General features: G+C 38.3%; 4 protein-coding genes and 1 long non-coding RNA gene across 11 annotated transcripts in view; 3 read left to right on the forward strand and 2 right to left on the reverse strand.

Moving 5' to 3' along the window:
• The window catches only part of sh2b2 (SH2B adaptor protein 2), a 28014-nt gene extending 24807 nt beyond the window's left edge, over positions 1–3207 (forward strand). For all 5 annotated transcript variants that reach the window (XM_020708240.3, XM_011482506.4, XM_023961709.2 and 2 more), the window contains one exon: positions 649–3207. In XM_020708240.3, coding sequence (XP_020563899.2) covers positions 649–992 — 344 coding nt within the window. In that variant the 3' untranslated portion in view covers positions 993–3207. The remainder of the gene's footprint in view (positions 1–648) is intronic.
• A 1087-nt stretch (positions 3208–4294) lies between these two features.
• On the reverse strand, positions 4295–6311 carry dnajc30b (DnaJ (Hsp40) homolog, subfamily C, member 30b). Its single transcript, XM_023961924.2, has one exon. The coding sequence runs from the start codon at positions 6257–6259 to the stop codon at positions 5153–5155; it is 1107 nt and encodes a 368-aa protein (XP_023817692.1). The 5' UTR covers positions 6260–6311; the 3' UTR covers positions 4295–5152.
• A 2112-nt stretch (positions 6312–8423) lies between these two features.
• bud23 (BUD23 rRNA methyltransferase and ribosome maturation factor) lies at positions 8424–15168 on the forward strand. The gene is made up of 12 exons (XM_004075375.5): positions 8424–8641; positions 10139–10176; positions 10492–10587; positions 12204–12286; positions 12424–12520; positions 12596–12692; positions 12769–12819; positions 12925–13010; positions 13156–13201; positions 13293–13354; positions 14228–14317; positions 14433–15168. Exons 1-12 carry the CDS (start codon positions 8594–8596, stop codon positions 14485–14487), a joined length of 849 nt encoding a protein of 282 aa, XP_004075423.1. The 5' UTR covers positions 8424–8593; the 3' UTR covers positions 14488–15168.
• LOC144981526 (uncharacterized) lies at positions 11389–12268 on the reverse strand. The gene is made up of 3 exons (XR_013647142.1): positions 12141–12268; positions 11831–11945; positions 11389–11731 (listed from the first exon to the last, which is right to left on the reverse strand). It is a non-coding gene; the product is annotated as an uncharacterized LOC144981526 (long non-coding RNA).
• A 1015-nt stretch (positions 15169–16183) lies between the features above and the next one.
• Positions 16184–21490, forward strand: part of stx1a (syntaxin 1A (brain)) — a 75302-nt gene continuing 69995 nt past the window's right edge. For 2 of the 3 annotated variants that reach the window (XM_020708238.2, XM_020708237.2), the window contains exon 1: positions 16214–16550. In XM_020708238.2, coding sequence (XP_020563897.1) covers positions 16521–16550 — 30 coding nt within the window. In that variant the 5' untranslated portion in view covers positions 16214–16520. Of the gene's footprint in view, positions 16551–21490 lie in introns of all 3 variants that reach the window. The other variant, XM_011482505.3, reaches the window with a different exon arrangement.

Raw genomic sequence — 21490 nt, forward strand, 5'->3', positions numbered from 1 at the left:
TCCTTATGAAGTTATTAAAAATAAAAATCTCAAACAGGTTGCACTTGCTGAGCTCTAAATAATTGTAGGTAGGTGTAAAAATTTTGGAATATTTTCTTGAATCCTGATGAGTGCTGTAAAAGCCAAGCTTTGCCTTTACAGACTGAGAAAGCACAGCTAAAACTTACTGCCCCCTCCCTCCCTGTCCTCCATGTTACTTCTGCTGCTGTCCTCTGCTCCTCTGGCACAGGATAAATACCCTCCTGTGCAGGGGAGTGAGGGAGGTGATTATGCCGCGGCTGCTTTGCATGCAGTCTGCGCCTCCAGCTCCATCCCGCTCAGATGGGGACAAAGAGGTCCTCTGTTTTCCCAGATGCCAAATGTACACACACTCATGCACTGACTCGCCTGTAGATAGAGCAAAGGTTTGATTCTGGGGGGAAAAGGCCTCATTGATACACTGCTCAGACGTGTCTTTGGCCCCAGTGTTGTTGGTGTTATTGCCCACCAAGAGAAAGGATAATAAAGAAGGCCGGCCGGGCCTGTGTTTACCAGTGCTGCATGAACGAGCCTTTTATTTTCAACTCTCCAGTGGAAACAAGTTGAATAAGATCAGCAGCACAGATTAATAGATTGCATTAATGCTGCTTCCTTGCCTCTTCTCACCAGCTGCTACAGATGTGACCGTGCCACCAGTCCTCACCCCTCCCAGGGAAGCAGCCTGCAGAGCAGATACAGCTCAGCCCGCTCTTCACACCTCTGGAATGACAGCGCCTGCAGGGCCTCCCTCTGATGGCCCCCTGTCGTCAAGCACCTCTTCCTCACCAATTGCTCTTCCTTCCCTCTCCCGAAGTGACCCTGGTACCGGAGGAGGAGTAGGAGGGGGCCTGCAGAGCCGGAGTAACAGCTCGGAACGGCTGCTGGATGCCTCTAGTGGATCATCTGAGGACTACCATGATGCAGATGGGACTCGGAGGGCCCGGGCCGTGGAGAACCAGTACTCTTTCTACTAAACAGCCCCTATCAGGGATGAGTCATTTGTTCTGTGACTGAGGGAGATGACATGGGGCATCTTGTGTTTGAGGGGAAGTGGTTCACATCACCGGATCACTTACCATTTTCTGTTTTAGTTTTCAGGCGATTTCCAGTTGAAGTGAAGAAAAAATTCTAGGCGGTGTTTACACTAAACTTTTTTCAGTTTGCTTCTGTTTTCCTTATGAAAATTAGCCACAAAGGAAGTCAGTGGAAGAAATATACGACTTCTAAGGAAAAGGGAAGTTGTCCAGTGAACCCAGCTGGCCTTGATTCCCCTCCTCTGACCCCTTCCTGCTCAGCCTTACCCCCAGTTCCCCAAAAGCAGAGCCCGTGTCACCCCCCTTTGGGAGGGCCGAGTTTGAACTGACCCAACAGAGAAGCTCCCTCCCCAGTGAGCTCCTACAAGCTTTTGAGAGCATCTCCTCAATGTTTGTAAAGCTGCTTTGAGTTTGTTCCGGATATCCTCACTGTCCCTGTGGGTTTCCCCTAAAAAGTCCCGCTCTGGCTCTCTTCAACCACATCAATACAGCTCGGAGATAATTTTCCCCCAAACACTTTTAACCTAAAGGGTCTCAGTGCCTGACAGTTACTTTAGACACACGAGCTGCTGCAAAACAAGGATGTAGCAGACAAGAATGGCGACGCTGGCATCTCATATCATCACAGAAAGGCTAAAAATGAAATCTTGTCATTTTTTGCTTAAGATATACAAAATATGCATATCTCTTCATACAGCACATCCATGCTTTGGAAGGTTTTATTGATACCATTACATATGCACACAAGGTCATGTGTTGCAGATGTGTCTGACGCAGCTTTTTGCTGGTGTTTTAGAGTTCAGATATTTTTTAATAAAGAGTGTGCTGCATTAATAAAAAAAAGATGTTTTTCTGGGTTCCTCCTTCTTGTTATGGTCCTGTAGTCACCTGCATTATATTGAAAACCTGTAGATTAGAGATGCTGATAATATAGATTACTTTAAAGAAATGCCTTGAACATATTATTATACCAAATCCAGCATTTATCAGAGGGACTCAGAACATGTCTTTTTTTTATTATGAAAGTGATGTGTGCTGTCTTGTGTGGCCTGCAGGTGAATTTGTGGGCATATACAGTTCAAAAAGCAAACAATGGCCATGCTTGAATGGAAATATGTCATGTTATCTTTAATCCATATTAATTTCTTTCTGCATTTTTTAAGTATTAAAAGTTGTAATTTCATTTAGAAAGAAATTAAAGTCATTCTTTTGATTTTAGATTTTACTTGGTTTCCTTTATGAAAAGTTTATTTTTTTCTTTTGATGTTTTTTTTTTTTAAGAATCCACACTGCTAGTTTAAGATCGACTTCAGTGGCAAAAAGGCTTTCAGTAGCAGAGAGTCCTGGTTTTGTGTTTGTTCAGCTTTATGTATCACTTTTTTTAATAGAAACACTACCTTTTACTCAACTAATTAAGGCTTTTAAACACAGTTGAGAATAAACTGTAAAAAATTGTGAATAACTTTTTATTTTGGTTTCTAACAACTTTAAAATTAAACAGTTCATCAGATTCATGTTTAGGATAGTAAAAATTAATTGTGACACTACAAAAGGTTTTACGCCTGAGCATTGTTTTTTTTATTGTTGCTTGGCAACCAATTGACTAGTAGGGGAAAATTTGTATTATTGTTTTTTTAATTTAAGAAAAAAAATGCTTATGTAGATATTTTACCCCAAAGTGGAAATAAATGAAACAATAGCTTCATGGTAGGTTTTCTGGGTTGTTTTTTTTTTTTTTTTTTGGTTATGGTACTTAACTTTTTCCCCTCTTTTATTTGCTTTGTTGAAATAAACATATCACTGTCTTTTCAAGCATGGCCATGTAGCTTCAGAGGAGCGAATGGAGCCGTTTATGTGCCAATTTGAACCCTACTTTTGAAACCTATAATTTAACTGCTGTAGATGACATTTTTCCTATTGAATATTATTTATGTAAAACCCCTTGATGAAAATGTCCACAGTGGAACAGTGTCTGTGGCGAGGAAACTTACCCTACATATCACAGATCTTTCATGTCTACCTTTATTTTCCTAATTCTCTTACAGTTCAACTTTCTGTGGTCTGACTGGGTTTTGAAGAGTCTGTGCAATTTTGTACAAAGTGATGTACTTGACATACTACTTTATATTTCTGTGAATAAAATGTGAAGAAACAACTGTCCCTGCTTCTGTCTGGACAAATCCAGTCCCGCAGGGAAATGCATCTAAATGCAAAGTGAGAATTCTGAACCCTTCAGGCTCCCTTACGAAACTTAAGGAGGGTTTTTCTATATTCAGATGCCCCCTACAGGGCAGGTTCTTCAGTTGGAAAACAAACAACTATTCATTATTAATAAAAAAATTAGACAACAGGGAAATAAAGTTACTGCTAAGACTGGAACATTCAGAATGAAAATGTTAGATTGATTTTGTGAATCAATGAGGGAATTCTTCCTTTCCAATGTTATTATCCATCTAATCTACTTTTGTAATCCCTCAAGTGATATTTTGACACAAACCAATCTTCTGTACGTGTGACATCATTATTTCAAGCCACAACTTCCACTCTTAGGATACACATTTGGAACATTTTAGGTGCTTTTCTTTGAGTTTCTCTCTTCCTTTTTTTACCATCTGTTCTCCTGTCACGATTAGTTTTTTGGTCCACAACTTGTTGTTGACTGATCTCCAGGTCTGCAGTTATTGGATGGTTATTTTCATTTTGAATTTTTCACATTTAGATCTGAAGCACAATTTTATTGCCAAGGCTAAAATTTAAAAATCTTTTTTTTTCCTGAAAGAAATGTAGGGCTTATATGTCTTTTTTGCCAGGCAGTTAAAAGATACAGCTTGAACTTGGGATATAAATCAAGAGTACTATATAGGTATACATTTTCAACCCAACAGGTCAAGAGGAAGCAAACCACACACTACAACATTTTAGCTCCAGAAGGGTCAAAGAAATTCAGAATCTGGATGGAAAGCATTTTTAGGAGAAGCTTTAGGCAATGAAATAAACAGGCTAACTTTGAGTTTGATATGTAGACTCTTATGGAATTGATTTTTCATTTTATTTGTGAGTCAACAAATGCAGCTTTATTTTGAAAATGAAAAAACATTTCCAGTATAGACTTTTATTTTGAAATGAGACACATATGCTTCCATAGATTCTTAGTTGCGTCATGGTGACAACAAAAATGCTGCTACCCATCAAATATGATGTAAGAGCTGCACTGATTCATGACAAAACAAAGAACACCAATGTCTGGGTTTTTCACTTTATTTCCCTCAAAAATTTCCTATCTCACAAAAGTAGAACCTTTTTAGCAACAATCAAGACATAGTTGAACAGAGTTTGTTTGTTTATTTTGTACCTATGCATATAGTCATTCTGCTGTTAATATTTTATTTCCTTTTGTCTTAATGGAGCTGCTGTGATAAAGACATTTCCTTTGGGATCATTACATATGAGTAGTAGTTTCAATAGCTGGTAGGAGTTAAACAGTTGTGTAGATTTTTCAGCAACGTGACATTTTGCTCATTCCCTTTCAGTAATGTAACTGTACAGCATAAAAGAAACAAGGAACGTGCAAATTTTTGACACTAGAAGCAGGGATTTTAAGAATTTAAATTGCTTAAAAACTAACCAAAACCATCCAAAATTCACCTGTCTTGTTCTCACTAGTGTAGGACAATATCCATTCATTCATTTTCCAAACCCGCTATGCCCTTTTCAGGGTCATGGGGCCACCGGAGGCGGAGTACACGCTGAACAGGTCAGGGGGCCAATACTTTTCAAGCATTCTCCTGTAGTGTCTGTAATTGTTTTTTTTTTTTTCATTTTATAAAATGTTGCTTTCTGATTGAGTGATGAGGCACAATTTCAAAGTTTAGTCTGGAGACATTCATTCCAGAAAAAAAGAAAATCAAAATAAACCTCACGGGCAAAATGTTTCTACATTCATGAAACTGACCCCATGTTTCATGAAAAAGTGAATATATTTAGCAGAAACAAAAAAAAAAAAAAAACAGCACTTCAACAGTCTTCCTGCTGTTCATCATTCATGTTTGAAACGATAACAGGGATCGCAGGAGCAGACTGGCGCGTCTGCCGATTCCACTTCAGGGCTTCCTGAGACTGATAAAGATTATCCCCGCCATGGTCAAAATCATTGTAAAAGCCACTTCCATTAATTTCTGATCCCTCCAGTGGCTCCTCCTCTTCTCCTGCATCTCTTCCATGTGCTTCTTATATTGCCTTAGATTCCTTTCTCTCTGAAGCTGCTCCCCATAATGAGCTTGGTAAAAGGCATCAAAGTCAAACATGGGTTTTCCACTGGTTTGGGAAAATCGCCGGGCTCTCTGATGCGCCTGCTGGTGCTGGGAGCCTGGGGGTTTACTTGCTGGCTCCTTAGATGAAGGTCTTCCTGCACTTTGGATGTCCGACTGGCTTAAGATGCCCCGGTCATACTTCTTCCTCAGGCTGATGCTGCCCAGAACTGTGTAGGCCTCACTGATTTCAGAGAACCGCAGGCTCGCCTCCTTGTTCCCCGGGTTCTTGTCAGGGTGGTAGATGAAGGACTGCTTGTAGTATGCCGCCTTGACCTGAGACTGTGTAGCAGAGGGAGACACTCTGAGGATGTCATAATAAGCCGTCCTGCTCCTGTGCAGAAGAACTTCGTCTGACTGGGAGCTGTGGCCTCTGGTTTGAGATGCTTTAAATGCATCTAGCTGAGGCTTCAGAAGTCTCGGCCTGTTTGTTCCCTGATCTGCCAGAATGAGGACGACAGTGCAAAAACCTCTGAGCTGATGAGGGGGCAGGAGGGTCTCTGGGGGGGCTGAAATTGATCCTCTGCTGCTCCAGAGGAATTTATATCTCTTCTCGAGAAGCACCCCAGGGGCGTGCAGGGGTGCAGGACTCTGTCGGTGTTCTGCACATCTCTCTAAATCAAATGAGGTCAAATCAAAAGAAGTGTCAAACAGTATAATTCCATCTTCCTGTTGACATTTGGTTTTCCTACAGCCCCAGAGTTCATCAGGAATTTGTCGAGTTGTATTCCTTTTTGAGAGCGTCTGATCTGTTCTTCTTTTCTCTTCTTCTGAACGTGAACAGAAACCGCGGTGGCATCTCGTTAGAAAACAGCCGGAAGTTCCGCCAGCACCCACCGGACGACTGTTGCGCATTCTGAGAGCTGTCAGACGGCCAAGCCTGTAGCTGACCCCTGCCATTTTATCCAAACCGGGCTGTTAAACAGTAAAAACACGAAAACTATTTCCGGTTTGTCACCGGGGAAACTAGCCAATAGGATTTAAGATTGACAGGAAGTGCTCCCTTGGCTGACCAATCAATTTACAGAATAGGAAGGAGGGACCATTGGACCGCATTCAATGAGCCTCGGATTTCTAAATGCATTTGTTTGAAAACGAAAGAAAAGATAACTTTTTTTATTAATTTATTTTTATTAAACATTTGCAGAGTACAATTCAAAAATATAAAATTTACAACAATGCAATTCAAGAATAAAGTACATTTCTGAATACAAGTCAACATTGTTTTAAACATTTGAAATTCTTAACTAATGAGAAAAAAGAAAAGAAAACTAGCATTAAAATGATCTTTTTTTACATTAAAGATTATTGATATTAATTTAAATAATAATATAAATTTAAATATTCTTTAATTTTTATAATTTTTTAGTATTTTAACAGGCACACAAGTCAAGAAATTTCAGTTATCAGTGTTTCCCACTGGTACCTTTTCTGACAAACCTGATAAAATGTAAAATAAATGTGTCATATCTGTGATAGTTTCAACTCAATAGCAAAAACACTTATGTTTGAAAATATAGTCATGGTTTTATTATTTGAAATTCATTTGTTTCATAATCTTTAGGAGTTTTGTTGGCATTAACCCAAAGAGAGGAACAAAAATGTCAAAGTATAGACGTTTACATGTTCTCCTCATGTATCTGTCTCCAGCAGTACCTAAGACAGCTCTGTCTCCATGATCCCAAAATATGCTATTAATGGAGTTGGTTTCAATTTGGTGTTAAATAAACGCGACACTGTCAAAAATTGCCATCCTATATACATTCAAATGAGGACATGAAAAGAACATATGGTAAAGAGAGGCCTCTTTAAGATTACATCTAATACAGTGGGCTAACTGTGGGGTATAGAAGCGAGCCTAACCCTAGAACTATGGACTCGGTGTACCACCTTAAACTGGATTAACTGGTATCAAGCACAAAATGAAGATGGGTTTACCAGTTTAAGAGAAGAAACTCAAATATATATATGTATATATATATATATATATATATATATATATATATATATATATATATATATATATATATATATATATATATATATATATATATATATATATATATATATATATATATATATATATATATATATAGGGAGACCTATATGTTCTTCCCAATTCATCTTAAACTGAAGGATGTTTAAGGTCCAACATAATGTCATACAATTTAGAAATACGGCCCTTCCTGGATGGATCTAGTGACACAATGTTGTCAGTTATTTCTGTCTCCATGGTGGTTGAGAATTGTCACTTTTAAAAGGTAGACCCCATTAAGGGCTGCTGAGGATAATGTATGTCTTTTAGAAGATGTGCCATGAATGAGCGGTTAGAACTCCCAAAATACAGGAGAACACTTTGGAGCAGGATCGTAAAGCTTTAACAAATACAATCAAAGTGTGTTTTTAAGGTTTCCAAGTTTAAATTATTTTCACTTGTTATTAGCAATTTTGATTTAATCTCAGAAAAGCTTTTGATTTAATAAGTTTTGGGTTTTTTCTTCAGTGACTGTTGTGGGTTTTGATTTCATTAACAGAGGGACACCAACATATTTTTCCATTTGGCTCTGAGACCGTCAGAAGTTTGAAGTACGCAGGAAAATGCTGTAATTTTAAATCTTATCTATATATCTATATCTATCTATCTATCTATCTATCTATATCTATACATATATATATATATCTATATCTATCTATCTATCTATCTATATATATATATATATATATATATATATATATATATATATATATATATATATATATATATATATATATATATATATATATATATATATATATATATATATATATATATATATATATATATATATATATATATATATATATATATATATATATATGTATGTATATATAAAATACACTGAAAATAACATATATACTTAAAAAATGATAACATCATTGTTTCTTGTGTGTTTCTTAGTGTTTTTAAGTTGTTGTTCTACAATCTTTGCTACATTTCCTTGTTTTTCTGTTGTGATCAAATGTAATTAACTGAATGAATGAAAACTAAAACGATATTCAGAGTGAACGGTAGGTGGCGATAAGCGCTATTTTTCTGGCTTTAGGATCAACGAAGAAGATGGTCACGTGACCGCCGTTCGCTTCACGTGTGTTTAGAAGAACTGATAGTTTGCTTCCAAGACTGTTTTTGTTTTTGACGTTTTATTTAGTTACTTTGTTTTTTTTCTAACTAGCATTCTTCCTCATTGAAGGACGATGGCTTCCAGCTGTCGACGACCCGAGCACATGGCTCCTCCAGATGTGGTCAGTTAGCTGTACTAGTCTGTGTGTGTGAATCTAACCTGAGAAATCAGGGTAATAGATTAGATAGATTAGGTACTATTTGATGTAACATTGCGTTTTGGGTATAAGCTTGATAAGATGGTATCTTCCATTTTAAACCGATTTGGACGTAACCATAAATGGAAGTAACGTGGATTTGTGGGATAAGCAGCACAAGTTTTTAGAAGCAAAACGAAATATATTCTGGATGTAGTGATAAACCTCACTCGGTGGAGGCAAGCGCTGTCATTTCAAAGAATAGTTTGCTCTTGTACTTGTGTGGAAAAATGTATTGATGATGTAAACATCTCTGTGTGTTGAGATTGAAGCTAGTTTTTTCAGTGCGGGAGACACGGGCCCACACCATCATACCGCCTCCACCAAAAGTTCTCACTGTTCTTGGTGCACCTATCCAGCTAATTTCTTCTCCACACTTATACTAAATTATCCAAAAGGCAAAAAATGAGACTTATATTGCAGAACATTTCATTCATCCACAGCACTGTACCAGAATTTCAAAACAGAAGCTACAACAATTGAAAGACCCACTCTGATGAAAACCACGTTTTTGGTGTTTTTAACATGTTCTTGTAACCAGAATGATGGAAGATATATGTTAAAACAAATTGCATTTTTGGGTGTTTCTTTATTCAAATTATTGTGAATCAGGAGCAGACAAAATGATGCCGTTGGAAAAAGCTTGTAGCTGTGACAAAGAAGCTACAATCTCCCTGTTCTGCTCCATTCTGATGCATTCACTTACAGAAAAATAGATCCATGTATGTTTCTGTTTTCCTCGTCTGAGCTGGCATCTGGCTAAAAACTATACACCAAGAGAATTCCAACACTGCTCGCCATTTTTGTTGCTCCGGTATTGTTAGATTGAGGTTGTGAGGTTGCTGTAAGCTAGCAGCAGAGTGTGAAAACAAAGGGAAGACAGGATACGCAGCAGTCCCCTCAGAGGAAAATTTCTGATGAACTCCTGCTGCTCTGCAGAAACTATGTTCTTATCTAGGAAAACAAGTTTTTCATTTATTTTGCATAATCATAATTAAAAGAGCTCTGGGAACACTTTGAGAATAGATCAAAAGATGGGAGTGGTGCTTTAAGTATTTTAGGAGTTACTGACCAATATTTATTAGGATGAACTTTTTGTGCTCATCTCACAAATGCATTATCTTTATAAATGTAGCACCATTTTTAAAGTGAAACAGCCCGACTCCAAGACTGTTGCTGAAACAAAGACAAGTTGAACCAAAACCAAATGTTGTTACATTTTGTTTTTAGATCTTTTTATGGCCTTGAGCAGAAAACCAGCATCTTTCTGAAGGTTTTCTAAAATGACATCATTTACAGTCTTTGTAAATTGATTAGCCTCATTTTATGTATTGAAGCAACACTTGAACGGCACATACAAAGGCCAAACTACTGTGTATTGAATCGTTTACCTGTGCTGTTTGTTTGTTGTCATCCCTGTAGTTCTACAATGAGGAGGAAGCAAAGAAATACTCGCAGAAGTGAGTATAAACGTTTAATGCTGTGTTTTATGCATCTATATCTCAGTATTTCAACATGCATTTCTGAAATTTCATTAAATTGTTGTCCCTTAATATGCTTAATGTCTCATAAAAACACCTTTTTTAACAATAATACAAATAACAATTGTAAATAATAATAATAATAATTAAAACAATAATGATTACGCTGCACCACAAATCTGCTCAAAACACTCATCTGTGTTTGAATGTAACATTTTGGGTTTGGCGTGCCAACTCTGCTGTGAAAAACCGAAACAGCCAGATTCTGAGAGGTTACTGTCTTTTTGTCGACAGCTCCCGCATGATTGAGATTCAGACCCAGATGTCAGAGAGGGCTGTGGAGCTTCTGAACCTGCCAGAGGGACAGCCGTCCTTCTTGTTAGATGTCGGGTAAGCCAGTAATAAAAAATAAATGAATTCAAATAGAGTTTTAATAGAAATATGAAACCATTGGCAGAAATACTTATCAAAAATGAGTGTTTTTTTTATCAGGACTGGTATGAAAGGAAATTCTATTCTAATCTATTCTATTCTGTTCCATTTAGGTGTGCATCTTGACCAGTGTTGAGCTTTAAAAGTTAACAGCAGTTATTCACTCATTTGTGCTCCATTTATCTGCAAAGATCTTATATTGTATCAGAATATTGATTTATAGCAGTGGGACAGCAGCCTCCACCGTTAGGGAGGAGCTCTGTTTTTTTCAGTTTTTTTTTTTTTTTTTTTAACCACATCTGTTCTGCATTGAGCAATTTATACAAAGTATTAAAATCCCCGCCTAACTATTAATGTTTTTCTGGCTTCTTATTTGATCCTGAATGGATCCTTCATTATTTTTCTTCAGGAGAATGTTTTCTTTACTACGACTGAGTTTTAGGGCCACAAAAAAAAAAAAAGTAAAATTGCGAGATTTTATCTCGTAAATTTAGGAGATAAAAACTCGTAAATTTCTGAGAAAAAACTCAGATTAACAAGGAGAAAACGCCAAAGTTTTCCATTTATTGGAGCCAAGCTTGAAGATGAAATATGTGGAGCCTTTTGTGAAGCTTTATTTCCAGATAGGTTTAGATAAACAAAGAGATTCTGAACCTTTTTGCGCCTCAAAATCAGATTATTGTCAGTGTAGCGGCTTTCCGGGGTTCAGTGTCAGTAAAGGGGGACTTTCATATGTAAAATAAGGAGCTCAGAGACACGTTTGGGTATAGAAGACTGCTGCAGCCTTTATTCTCCTTTTCATTCACACACCCTGAAGTTCATTTGTCACCTTACGTCATCAACCTGTCATCCGAGCACCAATGCGGAAGTAAACAGTGTTACATACGCCCCCTCCTGCAGTTGAAGCCTCCAGTTTCAACAAAAAACAATAAAGAGGAATGAAAATAGTCTGTAATATTAGCATTAGAACGTTGAAAATGCCAAAAAGTGCTCCTCCTCAGGCGGAAGCACCACACAAACGAAGAGATCTGGTCTTTGGTGGAGGAAGAAAGGATTCAAGTGGACAGCTGCCTGCAGGGATACCGATGATGGCTTCATCGTGCTGCAAACCAACCATCGATAAATAAAACTTTAATAAATTGTAAATCAAACAAACGAGCTTCCAAACATTTGGAACGTTATCAATAAACATTTAGCTCACCTGTCAAACTAAGTTTAGTCGGTCTGCTCTGCTGCTGCGCGGCGTTCACCTGCTGCTCTGCACTTCCACTTTTTTGGTGGCCCTAAAACTCCGTTGTACTTTACTGATGTCACATCTGGAAAAAAAAAGGCAGCTCAACAAATGAAACATTTGCATGACACTTGGCTGCATCCACCATCTGTTATTTCTTTATTTTAAATCTTGTGATTGCAAAGCATCGTGGTATTGAATGAACGGTCCTTTAGCAAAGGGTGGTTCTGTGTATTCTTTGATAAAGAAGACATAAAATAGAGTGAAGGATTAATCCTACCTTTGTAAAAAGTGCCGACGTTCACCTTTAAGGCAGGAAGTAATCGCCCTGACTGACTTTCAGGTGTGGATCTGGTCTCAGTGGGGACTATCTGTCAGAGGAAGGACACTACTGGGTTGGAATCGACATCAGCACTGCTATGTTAGGTTTGTCTGATATTTTTGCCCTGAACTTCATGTTTATTGAGTTGATGATGTTGTTTTGTTCTGTACAGTAAGGTTATCAAAGGCATGTTTATTGTCTTTGTGTTATTGCTGACACAGTCCAATCTGTCTCACGGCAGACGTCGCGTTGGACAGAGAAGTGGAAGGAGATCTTGTGCTGGGGGACATGGGCCATGGGATGCCTTTTCGAGCAGGCACCTTTGACGGTTGCATCAGGTGACTGAGCGTGGTGAAAGGTTTTTACTAGAATCAAAGGTTGTCAGTGTGTTTCAAAGGCTTTTTCCCCATCAGCATCTCTGCGCTGCAGTGGCTCTGTAACGCAGACAAAAAGTCCCACAGTCCACCCAAGAGGCTCTTCACTTTCTTCAGCACACTATACTCTTCTTTGGTGAGGTCTTTTCAGTCTTATTGACTTCCTCAAACAGAAATTGCATGTCCTTAATCCTGTCTTCTCTCTTTATCAGGCTAGAGGCTCTCGTGCCGTTTTTCAGCTTTATCCAGAGAATTCAGAGCAGGTAGAAAAAATCAGGCATTCCTGCTTGATTTTTCAGATTCATTTCTATATTTTGTAGGATTGGGCTATTTGTTCACCTTTAGCTTTGCTCCTGGCTCCTCCACAGCTGGAGCTGATTACAACGCAGGCCATGAAAGCAGGTTTCAGTGGCGGCATGGTGGTGGATTACCCCAACAGCAGCAAGGCTAAAAAGTTAGTACCCCACTCAAGTTGGGGCTTTTATTTTGACACATTCTGCCACTCCTGGGTGCCTTGAATTTTCTTTGATTAATCTGTAAAATGAACATCATTCAATACTCTTTATGATATTGAACTCAGTCTTGTGGTTTACCTTTAGGTTCTTCTTGTGTCTGTTTGCCGGTATGACAGGAGTTCTTCCTAAAGTAAGGACAGATGTTTGTTTGCCGTCAAATACTGATCTTCATTAAGGCTGCAGTGCAGCACAAACATTTGTTTTTTTTCTGTTGGTTTCAGGGTCTGGGCTCAGAAACGTCTGACCGAGCTGTTTCAAACCAAGTTCAGTATTCAGGACAGAGGTAGAGCTACTCTTCTCAGTCTGATGTTATGGTTTAAAGCTGCTCCACATGCGGTTTGTTTACAGGATTCTTATTGTTGAATGTGTGTTTAACTCTGACATGCAGCATGACGTCATCTAGAGTTCAAATGAAAAGATTCATGACCTTTTTATCGTACAGTTGTTTGCTCAACAATCCTCAGTTTTCAGCTATCCAAATGTTAGATGAATGTACAGCAATGTTGCGCTTCACCGTTCACCATCTTACTGTTTTGCTGATTTTTTTTTTTCAGTGCAATTTTGCTCATTTTTATCTGGACTCATATTTCTTTGAAGGTTTGAACTTTTAGAGTTTAAACAAGAGATAAAAGTTTGAAAATATCTGAAAAAAGTGCATATGTGTACTGAGGGGATTTACAGCCTTAAAACATCTATACCATGTTGAGGATTTCACCTATCACGAGGTTGTTTGTTCTAGAATGTAACTCCCGTGGTAAATGAGGGAACACTACTTTTGTTTTTTCTACATATTTTTGTGTGGCTGATTTCCATATCTATCTATAAATGTAGGTTGAAGAGGAGCTTTTCCTAAACTTGGACTTGGACAAAAACTGAAGCTGAATGCAGATTTTTTTTGTTCTTCTGACAGATGTAAAGCATGCGTTCCGAAAAACACCCCCCAGGTCCGGGCGTCAGTCGAAGCACGTTCAGTCGTACGTGTTTCTGATGAAGCCAGACCAAAAGAATAGAAAAAGGGCCGTTGTTCTGACTGAGTTCAGAACTCTCAGGCAGATTTTCCTCCCTTTCACATTCTGTGGTTCAGGCGTTCAGTTTGGTAACAGGTGAAGGATTCTAACTGCCTGCAATTTATTTATTTATTTTTGTTTTTGTGAAGGTGTCGATTTAAAAATATGAAAGGAAAATCAGTGAAGAAGGGACGAGATTGGATCTTGGAGAAAAAGGAGAGAAGAAGAAGACAGGGAAGGTATGATCAGTAGAGCATTTTGAACCTTTACACGGTAGATGTTTGTGTAACAGAAACATGTGAAAGCTCCACCTTTATGTGGCTGACAGCCTGCTCTGTGTTGTTGGACCTGCAGGGAGGTTCGAGCGGATACAAAGTACACCGGTCGTCAGCGGAGACCTCACTTCTAGCTCTGACTCATGCAGCTCATGCCGTCATCATCTCTGGTCTGAACCAGCACACGCACGGTCAACGCTGGAGCCTGATTGCACTTTTCTACTCTGTTGAGTCAAGTGGATGAGGTGCAAACATGAGATGCTGTTATAGCCAATCAGCTTCTTATTTGTTCAAGTGATTGGCAATTTGTTTCTCCCAAATTGGGTGAGATTTAACTCTGTTTGGATTTAACAGGTGTACGTGTCAAAACTGAGCTGTGAAATCAAAAGGGTTTATAATAATAATTATGAAATATTCAATTCTTCTTTTAGTTTCATAGACTCAAACCATTTTTGTCTTTTAAATTGATAAACCAAAAAAGATGAAGATATTTTGACTGCTTACTTGAGGATGAGACCCACTTGATTTCTTCACTAAGAAAAAGCAGAGCTCAAATGTCACCAGCTGCAATTCAGAACAGAGAAAAGTTTGATAGATTTTGAAACAACACACAGACATCGATGAAATCAAACTTTATTTATAAAGCACTTGTACAAAAAGTGCTTTATTTATAAAGCACTTTTTGTACAATAGGCTTAAAACAATTAGAAGCCAAATTACAATTACTAGACTACAGAAACCCTCAATACTCCATGACTTACTTTTTGGTGCAGTGAAGCCATGGATGACTAATAAAACCAAATAATTTGTGTAAACAGTTGGCTAAGATATTGTCTTTTGTGTAAATGAAACAAAACGGATACCCTTAAGAGTTACTAGTGCAAATAGGCACACATGCGCGCTAATGCAGAGTTGGCGATTGGTAAAAGTGAGACAAAGAGATCACAAATATGAACGTGGACGTAGAGGCATTCGACAAATTTTTAAATCATTTCCAATTTGTTAAAAACAAAGGCAAAAATGTTTTCAGTTAACTGCAAGTTATGTCCTGGAGATGAAATGCTTTCCATTGCCCTAGTGTCAATGAGCAACCTATATCTATACACTATGTAGGCTCCTATTCAATGTACATTTTTTCATGCTCGTGTTGAAGTTAACGAGGTGGTGCTAAATAAAACCCTTGTGTAGCCTTTAGGGTTTTATTTAGTGGATTTTACAAGGGTATCTTGTTTGTGCGTGCTTTATTTCCTTAATAATTTTATGTGAGTGGGAAAAAAGTAAAGTAACGAGTAGTGACATTTTAAATTGAGGAATGAGTAAATTAATTACAATTTCATCCACTTAAGTAAAGTAATCAAGTAATTTACCCAACACTGACGGACACATGAATAAAACTAAATGGGAATAGAACCAAAGTGGAAATCTGGATTGATGCTGATGTGAGGAACTGGTATCGAAGACAGTAGCCACACACAGGAGGTCCCACTGCATGAGGAAAATGAAGTTTTAAAAATATACGCTCACTTACTGCGACTTATAACGTTCTGACACCTTAACAGGACATAACTGACCCTCCTTACCAGTTTATTGGGTCTGTATTGTTTTCTTTTGCAACATTCTCCTATTGAGAATTAAGGAAACATATACAATACCCTGCAATGACTCTTATGATTAGGTTTACGTGTTTTCTTGTGAAAATATTTGATGATAAAAATAATTTTCATTTTTGCAAGTTAAAATAAGAGGGAGTCTGTATTTTTGACATTTCTAACCATTAGATTTTGGTCAGTTCCAGTGTGTGTCGGCAGAGGTCGCTGTTTGCCTGAGCTCACTGTAAACCACTTGGGCGTTATCAAACCTGCTCAATCGATAATCGGGACCAGCCCGGTTTAAATGGACCGCTCGCTCCAGAGGCTTTTAGTCTGAGACGCGGACGGGCTCTCGGCCGGTTCCGAAGCGGGAGAGAACTCCGCGCGGGCGTTAATGTTGCGGGCGTGTAATGGGTTAACGGCGAAAGGCCTCGCCTCACCTTTCCGTGCGCGTCACTCGGATATGTAAAGTGGCTCCACCATCCACACACACAGCGTGGAAATCAGCGCGTCTCGCCTCGGTCGCATCAGCATCAGCATCACCTCAGCCTTCAGAACCACGGGACAAACACGGAACCATGAAGGATCGCATGCAGGAACTTCGACACGTAAGTGGGAGCCGCGGATGGATGCGGTGTGGAGGCTGCTCGGCTGCTTTCTTTGGAGCAACAGTTGTGGGGTCTGATGCGGGTTTTCATCCTCGTTCAATAAAACTCAAATTTCACTAAAAAAGTTAATTTCCATACTTTACTAAACCTTAAAGTCTTAATCATGAATCATTTTGGAACCAATCGAAAATATCGTTAAATCTGTCACATTACGCAATCTTTGAAAAGAGTTTCCAATCATTTTTTACCAATAATTCTAAATATTTAGAAGTAAACCTAAATGTTTTTCCTTTCTTTTAACCCACAGCGAATTTATTTGTGTGTTTGATTCAATCTTTCCCACTGTGGGTGTGTGATTGGAGTGGTAAAGTGGCCCCATTGCGCCCATTTCGCTTAAATGTCCGCCCTTTACAGGAGGTCCACAGACCTTTAACCGCCCACAGTGCGCACACTGTTTAGTCTGTTACTAACATATGTGCTGGCTTTATTCAGCTTCAGTCTGACAGAACACATTCGCAGCTTTAAGTTTTCCGTCTGTGCACTCTGAACATAAAAATCAAGCGTGTTTTTGTGGACATTTTCCTCTGCTGGCTGTAGACCTCCATGGCACATTTGGTTTTGGATCATAACCATTGCAATGATTCTAATCAAGATCAATAATTATTGATTTCTCATTTAAAAAATCCCCTACGAATGAAGTTTTAAAAAAGGTCCATAGCTGAATGTGTCCTCCATGCATGTGGCCTCATAAGTGACCATTGCCAAATCTGGATAATTGGCAGTTGAGCCAAAGAGAGGAAACAATTTACAGCTCCTCCGTTTTCAAAGAATATCAAGTAGGAATTGGCCTCAGGGAATGGTGGCTCAGCCTTGCAAATTGTGCTTGCTAGTGTGTTCCAGACAGGCTTATCCTCAAGAAGATGAGCTGTGGTTGTAAAATTAAGAAAGACAGAGAATTGGAGCAAATCTTCGCAGGCAGCATCACCAGGAGAGGTTATTTTCAGGCTTGCGGTGTGGGGTCGACAGCAGAGATATGCCAGCTGCTGATTGCATTTTCTTTCATCATTATTGATCGTATCTTTCATGTCTGAAATATTACAGCTGGAGCGACTCTAGGCAGACCTATTTCAGGCAGTCGGGACCAAACGAAATTGAGGCAAATTGCAAGTCACAGGCAGTTATTTCCCATCAACGCTCGATTAATATTGTTGTCTATTTAGAGCTCAGAGGGGCAGGCGGTACTGTGGATCTGGACGGCTAAATCCAAGAGTGGGAGATCTCTGAGATTCTATAAAAAAATCTGAACAAGTGTGTAGTTGACCTCACCTGCACCTCCTTCCCTCCCCTCTGTAAGATTTTTTTTTTTTTTTTTTACATGCAGTAGATTATCTGTTGCAGCCCAAGAAATAGGACAGAAAAGGAGCAGACATGTGTCACGGTTAACAGATAAATGTATGTTTATTGTTACAAGAATAAAAATCTTTAAAATAAGACTAACTGTCAATAGTTCCAATTGCAAATGTTTTGGGGTTTGTTTGTCAGGAAAAACAGGAAAAAAATCACACACACAACTATAGAATGAACTTGATAAAAATGATTGGCACCTTGTTAAAATAGTGTGGAATAATTTCTGAGGTTTGTTTTTAGACACACCTGTGGCAGGTGTGGGGAATTCAGAAATCACAATTGCAACTACCGGTAAATAAAATGGAGAAAAGGAGAATTCAACCTTTGTGTTGTGTGTCCTGCTGAGAATAGAGCAAAGATAGAAAGTGAATGAGGTGTCCGGTGGATTTAAGAGCGGAAAAAATGGAAAAAATTGGCCATCTTGAGCTACAAGTCCATCTCAAAAAATCTTGTTGCACCTGTGTCCACTGTGAGAAATATCATTTAGAGGTTTACAGCCCCTTATGTAGCCAACCCTCCTGAATGTGGAAAGAAGGGCAAAATTATTGAAACATTGCAATAAAAGATTGTTTGAAAGGTGAAAAAAGAACCCCAGTTACCTTCCAACCAAGTGCAAGCTCATCTGCAGACACAGGGTACAGTAGTGTCAGGAGATCCAGGAGGACACCACTGCTGACACAGTGACAGAAAAGTACAACTACAGACGAGCAAAACGTGTGACAAAACCACAAACCTTCTGGGAGGATATTCTGTGGACAGGGGACAAAAGTCGACAACATCAAGGCACTGTTTACAGAAACAAGCACAGTGCCTACAGTCAAACACTGTGGAGGTTCATTGGTACCCACTGACTCACCTCACCCACTATGACTGACATAGTCTCCTGAACCCTGATGATTACCAAAGATTTTATAGGGAATAACTTGGTAGACACCGTCCAGTAGCTGCTTCTCCACAGAGGTTATGAGTCTCCTTCTGAGACAATGACCTGAAACATTCCTCAATCTCTCAGTAATAGTTCCAATTTATAGGCCTGCACGGTATAAGGAAAACTTGTGATTTGTGATATTAGTGATCAACATTGCGATCACGACATAACTTGCGATTCATAAACAAATAGAAAAACAACCAAATAGATCATTTCTATTTCACTGCAACAGTTTAATTGAAATAATAGTCAATATTACTTAAATTATACACCAAACGACACAGGAGGCAAGCATCTGACATAAAAGGGCTCCATCCGATTGGTAAATGATGTAAAGGGCTCCATCCGATTGGTAAATGATGTAAAGGAGTCCATCCGATTGGTCAAACGCATAAAGGAATTTATTTGATTCGTTAAATACTTCAAGCTGTCATAAGATTGTTTTAGCATATTTAAGGTTACTACCATTTATTGAAATTTTTGCAGACTTTTGCGATATACTTATTGCACAGCTTGCTATGGTAATAACAATAAATTTTACAATTTATCGTGCAGGCCTAGTTCCAAAACAAAGCACTGAGGGGTCCTGAAATGGATCCAGATCCCAACCTCATTGAACAGCTATGGAAAGATCTCAAAACAGTTGTTGAGGGAAGACATCCAATTCTAATCGGAATGTCCTGGAGCAGTTTGGTATAAGAAGAGTAAGAAACTCACTTGTTGTTATAGGATGTTATTGGTTTCATTTATTTTATTACAAGGGTGTGCTATCAAATGTCAATTTAAGGATGCCAGTATTTTGGACCAGTCCATTTTGGATTTTTGTGTGAATTTTGACTTTTTTTATGTTGTTCCAGTAAAAAAAAAAAACAATAAACACACAAAGACCAAACATTTGCACTTCTGAGTGAATTGTTGCATGTTATGACAGAATTGCATCACTGCCTGTATTTTTGACCACGACTCTAAGACCAGAGTGACATTTAAAGGTTTGAAATCCAACACAGCATCCTTTACTTTTCTTATCACAGGGATTGCTGGTTAGATTGTTGGGCTGTTTGTGCCTTTTGCTTTTCCTATTTTTTTCTGTTTTAATTTTGGCATTGCAGTTAAAGTAACATTGAATGAGATATGGGAATGTGGACAGTCTCTTCAGGAATTACTCATATCAGCCCAAATCCCCTTCCTAATAAGAAGGACAGACTCAATATCCTTTGTCTACGCCTTTAGAAAAAAGTTTCACTTGATGTAGAGGCATGAAGGTGATGAGACAGGCTGACATGTTATGTAAGAGAACCAACAAAACGCATTTTAATATAGTTGTTTTTTGCTTGTAATTTTATAGAAGAAACATGTAAGAGTTCAAAAGAGACAAATTGCATGTGGGTATTTAACTACAACTCTTTAAAAATAAAAAAATCTTCAATATTTTCTCATTTTTAAGTATTATGTATATTATATATCATCTTTGTTTTTCCAAATTATCTATAGGCATAAAAAATGATCTTTTTAGTTAAGTGATTCTTTGAACAATTAACTGACCGGAAATAGCAATAAAATAATGAAACTAGTTGAACTAGGGGTAATAAAATTATAACTGTAAAATATTTTAAATCAGGTTGTCCACATTCATCTTAACGTCCTCATATTTATTATTATTAGGAATCCTGTTTAGTAGAACTGGTTAAAACACCAATGAATTTGTGTTCCTTTCCATTAAAGAGTACAGCTCCATGTTTCCTGTATTAAAGGGCATTTTAAAGGAAGCACTGACCTCCTTATCTAATGGTGTAGAGAGAGTTTAACTAGTTCCTGTCATGATCTCCTCTTGGATTCATCCTGGAAATTTGATTTAGGATTCCCGCTAAGCAGACATGATTCTGCAACCACATCATACCACTCTGGGGTTTTGTGCTGTAAGAGCTCTGTGGATTGATGAGTGGAAAGAGTATCAGAAACTCTGTCAAACAGGAGAAACTCTAAAGAATTTAGAAAGCTCATGGGTAATGTAGAGACCTCGGGTTTTAGCTCACTACTAATTTTAAATGCCGTCAGTATTGGTTGGTTTACGTTTCAAACTTTAAGATTTGTTAGCATTGTTCAGTAATTTAATAGAAATAATTGTAATGTCTGTGTGGATCATATATCTAAGATGTTGCAGGAAAAAAAATCAATGAATAGGAGCAATTTCCCATTGAGTCCCACGTTGAAAAGTCTAATTTTATGCCAAACATTGACTTATTTAGTCTGGTTTCAAAAGTCTTGTCGATGTTTTTTGCTTTCATTTCTGTTGTGCGCGTTGGTAGAAGATTTTATGTAAATAATCTGTGTTGACTTTGCAAGAGTTCAAATATGTTCATAATTAGTGCATTCTTTTGATTGACAGGCGGGTGGACCCATTCATTTTTAGCACGCTGTTGGGGTGGGCGGAGCAAACTTTATTCAATATTGCAGTCCAGACTTCAGACTCTATTGGGAATTCTTTGGGTGTTATCAGACGTGATCAGTTCACTGTTTTACATCTCTGTGAGAAACCATGAAACATGCTGCCATAGTGGTTAAAATATCTGCTTCATATTGGAAGATACCAGGTTCAAACCCACTT

This window comes from Oryzias latipes, chromosome 13 (genome assembly GCF_053564925.1).
Source record: "Oryzias latipes strain Hd-rR chromosome 13, Olatipes_Hd-rR_3.1".
Lineage (NCBI taxonomy): Eukaryota > Metazoa > Chordata > Actinopteri > Beloniformes > Adrianichthyidae > Oryzias > Oryzias latipes.

What these genes read in the sequence shown, in the direction of transcription:
- dnajc30b (XM_023961924.2), bottom strand. Translation starts at nt 6,259, where the DNA reads ATGGCAGGGGTCAGCTACAGGCTTGGCCGTCTGACAGCTCTCAGAATG.
- bud23 (XM_004075375.5), top strand. Translation starts at nt 8,594, where the DNA reads ATGGCTTCCAGCTGTCGACGACCCGAGCACATGGCTCCTCCAGATGTG. An exon ending in AACAGCAGCAAGGCTAAAAA is followed by an intron (nt 13,011 to 13,155) that starts GTTAGTACCCCA and finishes GTTTACCTTTAG; the next exon opens with GTTCTTCTTGTGTCTGTTTG. An exon ending in GTTCAGTATTCAGGACAGAG is followed by an intron (nt 13,355 to 14,227) that starts GTAGAGCTACTC and finishes GTTTTTGTGAAG; the next exon opens with GTGTCGATTTAAAAATATGA.